Source organism: Ictalurus punctatus, chromosome 26 (assembly GCF_001660625.3).
Source record: "Ictalurus punctatus breed USDA103 chromosome 26, Coco_2.0, whole genome shotgun sequence".
Classification (NCBI taxonomy): Eukaryota; Metazoa; Chordata; class Actinopteri; order Siluriformes; family Ictaluridae; genus Ictalurus; species Ictalurus punctatus.
Window position 1 is genome coordinate 3,584,257 of NC_030441.2, and position 10,702 is coordinate 3,594,958.

General features: G+C 38.5%; 1 protein-coding gene across 2 annotated transcripts; it reads right to left on the bottom strand.

Moving 5' to 3' along the window:
- Positions 1 to 675: 675 nt before the first annotated feature.
- stk16 (serine/threonine kinase 16) lies at positions 676 to 10,686 on the bottom strand. 2 transcript variants are annotated; one of them, XM_053676073.1, is made up of 9 exons: positions 9,768 to 10,686; positions 7,982 to 8,033; positions 7,585 to 7,704; positions 6,618 to 6,837; positions 6,078 to 6,211; positions 5,082 to 5,202; positions 4,890 to 4,985; positions 4,243 to 4,364; positions 676 to 2,673 (listed from the first exon to the last, which is right to left on the bottom strand). In XM_053676073.1, the coding sequence occupies exons 3-9, from the start codon at positions 7,689 to 7,691 to the stop codon at positions 2,532 to 2,534; spliced, it is 942 nt and encodes a 313-aa protein (XP_053532048.1). In that variant the 5' UTR covers positions 7,692 to 7,704; positions 7,982 to 8,033; positions 9,768 to 10,686; the 3' UTR covers positions 676 to 2,531. The 2 variants fall into 2 exon arrangements, with proteins under 2 accessions (XP_053532048.1, XP_017312761.1); XM_017457272.3 differs by lacking the exon at positions 7,982 to 8,033 and having other exon boundaries at positions 9,768 to 10,682.
- Between the last annotated feature and the right edge of the window lie 16 nt (positions 10,687 to 10,702).

Below are 10,702 nucleotides of genomic sequence, written 5' to 3' on the forward strand. Positions count from 1 at the left end.
AACACGTGCAACATTGCAGAACTTCCAGTTTCAAACGTTTTTCCTGATCCATCCGCAAAACCTGTCCACGTTCTAATACGTTACGAGAGAGAGAGACAGAGAGAGAGAGAGAGAGAGAGAGAGATTCTTTGTGTCACTAGCACAATTTGGGTAAATAACTGCATGGCAAATATTTCAAACTGGCGGCTGCAACAATTCTGAACCGTCAATTTAATGTCACGGAGATGTTCTTCGACACTCTTGAACAACGTTTATATCTACAATTTCTTTAGCGAACGTTGTTGCCAAACTTTTTTTGGGATACATTTTAGTTTGTATAAATGAGAAATATAAACTAGACTTTGTTAAAACACATGCTACATTGAGTGTTACAGACGACGCATATACATTTAGGACCACGTAGCCAAGTAAATCGATTGTATACGTAAATGACAAATGTGTTTCACAATGGTTCAACTAAATCGTAAACCATGTCGCATTTAAAAGAAGAAGTGGAAACTGTACATTTTAGGTCAGTTCAGCTCGTGTAGAGGCGCTTGGTGGAGGTGTAGAAGCAGATTTGCCAAGTGCTCGGCGCTATCTGCTGGTCAGAAATCAGTACTGATTAATCCCACAATGAAAGCTTTATCAAATCGGTTACACGAAGATCTCCAGAGATTTAAAAAAAAAAAAGTATTGAATTTAATTACTTATTTTTAATCAGTGTGAAATAAAAACAAGAGACATTTACAGACATGAGTCTCTGTTAAAATACATACAAATAAAATAAAAATACAATACAACCTCGTAAAATTTACTTCCTCAAATTAACATCAAGCTTTGAGAACTACTGTAAAAAAACAAAAACCCAAAACAATAAAATGACAAATTAAAACACAGGTCCCAAATATAAGTGTGCATATGCAGATATACGGTTATACACAGCAAGTTGTGTACCATGAAATTGTCATCCTGGTCTCCAGAGGTAATTCTCTGACTGAGGAATAATTTATTACTAACGAGAACAGATGTGATTTTAACATCAGAAAACACCCTTTTAAAAGGATCTGCGTAAAAAAAGAAAAGAAAAACGCAGCCAATATGTAACCGTAGCTTACTTTTGTTTCTGTAAGTAAGCAACCGCAGCCCCGCCTTCTTATTTCTTATTGGCTACTACTTCCAAGTTAGTACTTCCTGTGTCCTTTTGCATTCAAGTGATTCCGTTACAGTTTACAAATTAATACTGTACTACGGCTGTACCATCAATCGACGCTCGCTAGGGCTGGGACGATGTACTGAAGGTATCACGGGATCGAACCAGTCAACTCCGAAGCAGAATAATGCGGAAATGGGATGGGAGTTAAAAAGGTCTCAATTTTTTGGTGCTAATAAAATCTAATAAATAAAGCTAACTGAAGTTAACTAAAGACGTGTTTAGTGTTCGTGAAGTCCAACAGACATTTTCCATGTACCGTGTCAGAAAGCGAGGAATGTCAAGTTGAGACTTACGCACTGGCTAAGAGATGGGGGACGGGAAGGGGGCGGGACTTCCAGGGATGACAGTTAACATCAGCGAGTTCAAACCTACGCAACGCGTCATTTCCTTCCAGTCTGAGATGCAACAATTGTTGCCTTTTTTTTTTTTTTAACCACTGGCCTTATTAAATGCAAATTTTCACTCATAAGCCAGGTTCGTCTTCCACACGTACACTCTAACTACTAGTGTTTACGTATGTACTTCAACTTTACCTTTTTTTCCCCTACAGATATTTAAAAAAAAAAAAAAAAAAAAAAAAAATTGAAGTTATAATTTTCAGAATAAGACACTTATTTTATCTTAATTATCATAAATGTTGCTCGATGTACAGTTTAGCATAAAATACTGCTCGTAGTCATCAAATATCAAAACTAGCTTACTTTTAATAAGCTTGCTAGCAATAGATTATAATATATTAAGCCTAACATTAGCCAGCTTGTTAACGAAACTGTCTAGCTACATAATTCTCAACCTCTAGTTATGCTTAATTGTTATCAAGAGAATGTTAAAAATAATGCTATAATACTCATCATACAGTACACCATAGTTAATTAATTTAATGTTATCTAGCTATTGATCTTAACCACAAAATATATCATTAGCCTAGTTTAAACGAGCTTCTAGCAAATTAGTTCAGACTCTGGGTAATTACACAGTTTCTCTAACAGTAGTGGCAGAAGTAAGGTTAATGTCATGTAGTTGAATTGAAATAAGATGGCTAGCGTCGCTCAATGTGCTGAACCGTTATTTTATGCTAAGCAGTACATTGAGTCAAAGAAACAATGAAAAAGGCTAGTGGTGATTGGCTGATCAAATTTAACTTAAACTCCGCCCTTGCTGCCAGCACGACACACCAGCAGGCGCAGAAAAGTTTAGCTTTAGTGCTAAGGCTGATGCAGTTGTGTGTGTGTGTGAGGGAATGTATGTTTGAAGAATGCATTTTCAATGCGTTTAATGAGGTAAAAGTAAGAAAATAAAACAGTCTAGATTGAACGTAAAAAGCATGCTCCCTTCGTCATACTCTGTCAGTTTCGATCGCGCCGCCATCTGAGCTCTGCAGGTTTCTGACCCGTTCGAGCACCCAGTCGATGTTGGGCCGCTCCTGAGGGTTCGTCACCATGATGGAGCTCAGGAGCGTCTGTAGTCCTTCAGAGTAACTGTTACAGAGCAAACAGAGCTAAATGAGGCTGATTAGCACAATGGCAGCAAAGCTAATTTTACTTACTGGGTTTCCAATACACTGGGCTTATATAAATGTTTCCTTAGGAACCTACTTGTAAATTAGTATAAGGATTGAATCATTTTCACTGCTAACGCTAGCTAACATGATTTAACCTGACAGGATTATTACATAATTCATTAAAATGTTCATAATCTTCACTGCTAATACTAGCTAGCTAAGAGAAATGTTTTATGTAAAAAATAAATAAATAAATAACATTTTATAATACTGGTAACTACACTGGATTTCTGAGAGGATTTATACATATAAATTGAATAAACATTCATTTTCACTGATAATGCGAACATGCCGTGAGGTATCCTGACAGGATTCGTCATTCATAAATGTTAATAATATTCACCGATAATGCTAGCTAATATACATGAGTTAACCTGACAGGAAAAGTTTTTATTTATTTATTTTTTTTAAAATCACTCAAAGTGTGCATAATAGTGGGGTCATTTCTACGTTCCCACGGACCTATGCTCTGCAGTTTAATACTCACATTAAGTAAACTTTTCAAAAGGGTTTTATGTAGTCGGGAGTACATTTTCCCAGAGCCATATTAACTGTTAAGGCACATTTAAAAATGAATAGCAGCATACGTTAGTTTAAAAATCCATCCTTTGTCCACGCTTGGAATCTGTGAAAGTTATTAAACATGGACAATGAACTAGGTTGCACTAAAAGTATCTGTTAGTCCACATTCATACAGTTTGACTCCATGAATGAACAACAGTGAAATGTTTACATTAAACTGAAGAAATGCCATACTGTTTCCCATTCAGGTTCCCAATATGTGCTATGTAAATCTGGGGAACATAGGACCCTGGGAACATATACACACTCCCATAATAACCACTGATAATGCTAGAGCGCTAGGTAACCTGACAGGATTTATGAGAGGATTCGTAATGTAAAATTTAAAACTGAATCATAAATCATGACTGCTGATGAAACCTGACAGGATTTCTGGGATTTTATGATTATTATTTTTAAAAATGCAATTGTTTTACATGATTAACTACTAAAACTAGCTACCTGTTTAGCTCGAGTTAACCTGACCTGGATTTGAAATTATTAAAAAAATGTTCACTGCTAGCAGCAGCTAGTTAGAACATGACAGGATTTCTGATTGGATTGAGAATGTAAAATTTAAACCTTTAGACAATCCTTTCATAATCTCGACTGCTGATGCTAGCTCGTTAAAATGAGCTAAACTGACAGGATTTTCAAGTAAATGGTCATACTAGCTAGTTGGCTAATACCTGGCAGGATTTTAAAGAATCATTCACAAAATGTTGTTAATCTTCTCTGCTGTAGTTAGCATTCCTGTGCTAATCTGAGAGGGTTTCTACATGTAAAATTAATAAACACTCGTAATATTGACTCCTGATGCTAGCTAGCAAACATGACAGGATTTCTGACACAATTTGTAAAATGAATAAAGATTGTTTGTCTTGACTGATGGCACTGGCTAGCTAAACCTGACAGGATTTCTGACCTGCATGGTTGTGGAATGGCGACCGGGTTTTGGACGGCCAGAGCGACACTGTCTCCTTTCTGAAACACCAGATCGTACGGTCCTTCCAGCATCATCATACAGTACAGCACACACCCTAATGACTGACAGCACACACACACACAGTAAACAAGAGTCAGTAAGAGACAGAAATTTCACACCTGATACTCACTCAGTTACTATAGTTCTTAAAGTCCAGTTTAGACACCTTTTGCAACAAGGCTAATGTCACCAACAGGAAACAGAAGCTTATGGCTAACAGTTTAGCATCACTGTGCAAACCACACATTTACATCATCTGTTAGTATCTAATGTTTGTGCAATAGTGTGCCTGAAATCACATTAGCAGTGTGGAAAGGCATGGCACAGTTACAAATTTTAATCCAGAACTATCAGTACCTTGGTTAAGCACCCATGTCCATGCCCTGTGTTCCTTGACATAACAGCAGCACCTATAAACGTACGATGAGTTCTCTGAAGAAATACTGGACCTAACCAGTATCTCCTCCACTCATGGTTTATGAATTGAAGACCACGCTTAACTGGTCGCTATTCGCTTCCATTACTTGTTACCTACATTAGCCTCATAGCTCCAGGAAAGAATCTTGCTTCATACGTAGGTTTCTCACCCAAATATCTGTCTTTTCGTCAATGATACAGTGGCTCTCCACGTTAAAAAGCTCAGGTGCTCTGTAGGAGATGGTGCATCTCTGAGCTGCCCAGTCCTGAGCGAGGAAGGAAAAAAACAAAACCGAACAAGAATGAATATGAGAACAAAAACAACCATGTAATCAGTTAGCAGGACGGCAGATTCCTCCTACCTGCACGGTCATGGCCTCTCTGGAGCCCTTCACTTCGATCCGGGCTTTGTTCATAGACCCGAGGTCCATAAGCACCGGCTTGTCATTCTCCTCCAGCAGCACATTCGTGGGCTTCAAGTCCCTGATCATCACAATCAGGTATAGCAAGTGAATTGGCATTCACACACTGAAATTAGCATAAATCATAAATTTTGTATGAACAAATAAACGGCAAGCAGTTTATATTTACTAATTCAAGTTTAAATTCCAGCTTTCTTTTGTAATTCCCTTCATTTGCGTTCGGGCGGGGACAAAAAAAAAAAAAAAACCTAACACAACAGCAAACAGCGCGACTGCTCTGGCTGCGTCGACTTCGTAAGTAGAAGCGTTTATGATTGGCGAGTTAGCTAGCTAGCTACCCTGCTAGCAATCACCTGGGGCCGATTAGCAAGCTACCGACAAACTCCCAACGTAGGACTTGTTTCATAGCCTAAATTCGTTCATAAAACTTTTAACGGAATTTATAAAGCTAGTAAAATAAGCTAAAATGCAGAGCAAGTGCTGAATTGCTAGCACAATTAGCAACAGATCGCATGCTGTATTACGTAGTACAACCGTCTTTTTACTTTTTTTTATATGTTTATGTCTGGCAGGTTATCAAGCTAGAAACTGATTTAGCACCTGATAAATTACTTCAGAAAACTTGAATGGCATTCATAAGGCTTGCGAAACAAGCACACAATTTCTGGAACAGGCTTAAATGTAGAGTCACTGCTAAACTGCTTGCAAACAAAATGGCAGAACTTTTTTCCCCTCATACACAAACTTCTGTTGCAAGGCGGCTACAGCTTAACTGGGGTCATTCCTATGTTTCCTGGGTCCTATTATGTGACATAAATCTGGGGACCCTTTTATGCTCCCGCTTAAAATCACACATATTTACAGAAAAAGATGTTGGGTGAGTAGACTCATTATTTGGTGGCTACATTATCCTTGTAGCTAACAGTGAAAAACTACCTGTGTGCATATCCCTCGTCATGGATGGCTTTTAGACCTTCACAAATGCCACGGAAAACGTGCAGGATCCGTCTCTCGGGCATGGAGCTACCTTTTCCTCTCAGCTTTTCCAGGACGGACCACAGACTTCCTTTCTGCAACAGGGCACAAAAACATACACAGGTTAAAGCTCAACTAGTCTGAAGTAAACATGCTAGATGATAAAACTTTTCCTCCTCAGAGAAAACCACTATTAGCAATTCAACTATCCGAGGAATATCTAGCTTAGGGGAAATGCTAAGCATAGCAACATGTGCTAACTTTAAAAAACTGAACATGCGCAAATTAAAGGCTAGTTTTCTGCCCTGTCGTTAATATTTTTAATGTCGTTAATATTTTTTAATGCTAACTGCTAACACTAGCTTTATTTTTTATAATTAGCATTATGCCATTAGTGCACTTGGTTAGATAGTGAGAATTTAGTGATAAAATATTCTTGTTTTTGATGCATTTGGATATCTCTGGATCGCTGCTACAAGCTTTCAGGTGAAGGTGGCATACACTGATGTAGGGCAGGAGGAGCCATGCCTCGCACTTTCCTCCACGCTCCGTGAAGGCATGGCCCGTCAGACTCAGGATATTGGGGTGGTTGAACAGTCGGTGCATCTCCACCTCCATCTGTGCCTCCTTTCGTCCCTCCCGGTCATGACAAAGGATTCGCTTCAGAGCGTAAAAACGGCCGTCCTGAGCTCCTTCTACCAGATCGACGTAGCTAAAACCGCTGAAGGAGGAACGCCATGGAGAAACATGAGAATCCAGACCACTCAGACTTTATACATGTAACCAGGATCTATGATTGTGCACAATATGCAAAAAAAAAAGAAAGGATAAGAAAGAAAAAAAAAACACCTCTACTATGCATCACTAGCACACATCACTAGCATTAGCGAACTTACCTAGATTGCTAATTAAAAGCTAATAAACTAGCTTGCGTCGTAGGGATTTTGGAATCAATTTGCATCTTCATTTTCGTCAGCAGTTTACTTAAGAGTAGCTAAATAGTCAAACTATAATGTTACCATAGCAACCACCGCTCCATAGTTCTTCGCGAACATTAGGCAACCTAGCTAGCTGGCTAGTTCATTGTAGGTCAAAACAACAATCACAATCTCTTCATTGTTAAGCTGGCTAACTGGCTAGCTTAGCATACTGGTTCTTCGGCTACGAGTTTTTGAGTACCACTTTTATACGCAAGTTTTAAATTTGAAAACTTTTACGTTTGGTGGGAAAAAACCCATATCAACTGAAGAATACTTTATGTAAACATAACTTAACACGATTTCACATATTACTATTTAGCAATATAAATCAGCTGTTTTGAAACTTAAAATCCAAATAATTTTTAGAGGTGGGATGCCTCTACTTTGAGCGATCCTTCAAAGCCATGCCACAACAACGAACACGCCCTCACGCTGCCTGGTTAATAATTCATTCAAGAAATGAAGCGCCTTAATTAATTTTGTCTCACCCCTCGTCGAGTTTCTGGATGAAGTAGTATCTCTTGTTGTCGATGGTGATGGAACTGCGAGAGCAGATACACAGTGCATGTCCCATCTTCGACCTAGCATCGCTCATTCATCCAGCGGAACTGCCCCACACACACACAAACACAAACGACAAACCGTTCAGTTCATGAGGAATTACGTACGACAATTACATACGAAACACTTCCGTGCTTCAGGAGCTCTGTGAAGAAGGACACTTTACAATTAACAATGTTCATGGATTCGTCCAACCCACACAAATCGGTCTTTCCACCATTTTAACTAGCAAGCTAGCCGTTTGATTCGGGCTCACTTGCTCATAGCTAATGCTGACGGAAGCCATGATGTGACATTTGTGTAATGGACGAGTATTATACGGACCATTGGTATTTCCCTGACATCATCCTTGAGGACTCCGGTTACGCTACATGAACTGTAGAAAATGTAAAAAGACACCAGATTATCACTTCTAAGAAAAGCTACCATGCTAATTTTCAAACTGGGGATGCAAGTTTCTATCAGAAGTTAGTTCAACACTTTCAGTACAGTTTGCTTCAAATGACCATTTTCTAGCTGTCCATAACTACTTGTCTGCCCTCAAACAGTGTTGAGAAAGCTGAGCTTTAAGCGATCAGAGTTTTCCAGTCAGGTAAAGAAACAACAACAGCTAAATTATTTAACAGTGTACACACACCAGCTTCAAATGGCAGCGGGTGAATGGCTAAATAAATAAAAGCCCGTACTACCTCAGGTTGACATTCAAGCAAACAAAGTTTAAACAATGGACTTTAAACAAAAGTGCTTTTGTATCGAATCAAGTGTTTACATGGTCACAGATTAATATAGTTGAATGCAATAGCTGGTGATGTAACGAAACAAAGTTAGCATATTTTTCGTTACATCACCAGCTATTGCATTCAACTATATTAATCTGTGACCATGTAAACACTTGATTTGATACAAAAGCACTTTTGTTTAAAGTCGCCGCAACAGAAGCAAGGCTAGCAAGTAGGTAGCTTTATGTCCATTAGGTAGCTAATATAAACGTTTATTAATGCCGCATGAAAGAAATACACCATTAGATGAATCAAAAGCTAATCGTAATTAGTATTTTTTTAGTTTAGGTTTTTTTTTTTTTTTTTCAAATTTCAGGAGGTCTAAATAACGGTTAACAAAATTCTGGAAAATTCCCACCCCACACTTGTAGCTAGAATAGAGTTAACTAAAGTCGGCCATTTTACCCCCCACCCTTCACAGTTTCACATAGGAGGTCAAGCTTCAGTTGGACTTTTTAATAAAAAATAAATAAATAAATAATAACACAGACAAATATATTTACGATATTCAACAGCGGTTCACTTTTACACGTCAAAGACAAACCATACATGGTGCTAGCATTATCGTTAATCTCAGGCTTGACGTTTCAACTCCATAAACAACCACTATAAATAGGGTTTTCATTTTATATTGGACTACTAAAAATAAACAACAGTAAACAAATATTAAAAACAACAGCTTAAACATAACCTCAGAAATCAAAGAATAATAGCAAAGGATGTAAGAGGCTTAAACCACATTACATCTGATCTAGTGCACACAAAAAACACACCACGTGTTTTTATCTTTGACATATCCTATATATTAAATAAATACATATCATAACTAGTTTACTGGATCTATGTGTCAAATACCGTCTAAACACCTTAATAACAGAATTATCTGTTAGCCTTAATAATCGCAGTAAGCATTCTGCACGTGGGTAAGAGCACTAGCTAGTAAAGATATGCAGATTTAAACACAGCCTACGGTTGAAGTCGATTTGGGACGAACCCTTTAAATGTATCTGCGATGCACAAAATCCCATATAGCGCATTATCTGCGTCTTAAACAGAATATAATACATCATACAAGATATTACTGAGGTATTGATGATATTTATGATTTCCATTCTTATTGGAATGTTTGGCTCCGGTCCATAACGTGGCACTAATGACTAAATATCGCCAGAAAACCTCTATTACTGTAAATTTCCCTTTTAAAAATCTAACACGTTTATTTAGCCCTTTTTTTTTTTTTTTTTTAAAGGACAAGATTCATGATTGACGTCTTTAAACGGAAATTAAGATGTCATACATTTTCAAACGCAAAAGCAACCGCGGAAATTTACCTTTTATTTAAGGATTCCGACCTCCTCCGCCATTTCGCTACTTCCGCGTACACTACAGGGACGTACTTCCGGGTACTTTATGACGTGGCGCGCGCGCGCGCTTTTGCGTTAACCCCTTCACTGCTTACAGCGTCGTGTGATTTTATCATGGAAGGAAAGTAAACCATTATAAAATATAAAGGTTTAAGCACAAGTGTGTTGTGCGGTTGAGAAATCCCATCTGGAAAACGGTCCAGAATGCTTGTTTGTGTTTAGCTGCACCTCCTGTCAGTCATTTTATAAAGCCTTCTCTACAGGATTATGTAGATTTTAGGGCCAGAGATGTGTAAACATGGGTGGGGAATTTTGTATATTTTTAAAAAATGTATATTTGTGTTCGTTTCTTGGAAAGTTCCGTTCAGTGCTTTTGGCACAAATCTAATCTCATACATAACTCAATTCCCAACCTCCGAGTAAGAAAACCGCAAAAAAGCACAACCCTCAGTTTGGGATTCCTACTCAGGAACTGAGGAAGGTCTCCTGAACTTCCTCAGAATTCAGCAAGTGACATCAAATTAACCTGTCTAGACTGCATACGTCACTCAACACGGTTAGCTGGCTAGCTTGCTGCTAACAAAAGAACAAACACAGAGGCATCCATGTCTCCCTCCCCACTTTGTAGCTTGAATAAGTACGTAATTCCAGGCTCAAACTTCCCACTTCCTACGTAAGGCAAATGCAGCATTTGTCCTGGTCAGGGTGGTGGCGGATTTGGGTGGTTTCTATCCTGGGAACATCGTGAATGAGGTGGGAAAACACCCAGTCCATCCCAGGCCACCATGCGTACACGCAAACTCATTCACACACTTGTTCAAACCAGGAAACTGGAGAACCTGGAGAAACCCATGCAACCGCCTACACACACACACACACAGTAACCCCCTCATCAAATCAGA

What these genes read in the sequence shown, in the direction of transcription:
- stk16 (XM_053676073.1), bottom strand. Translation starts at nt 7,691, where the DNA reads ATGAGCGATGCTAGGTCGAAGATGGGACATGCACTGTGTATCTGCTCT. An exon ending in ATCCAGAAACTCGACGAGGG is followed by an intron (nt 6,838 to 7,584) that starts GTGAGACAAAAT and finishes TTCCTCCTTCAG; the next exon opens with CGGTTTTAGCTACGTCGATC. An exon ending in GAGAGGCCATGACCGTGCAG is followed by an intron (nt 4,986 to 5,081) that starts GTAGGAGGAATC and finishes TTCCTCGCTCAG; the next exon opens with GACTGGGCAGCTCAGAGATG.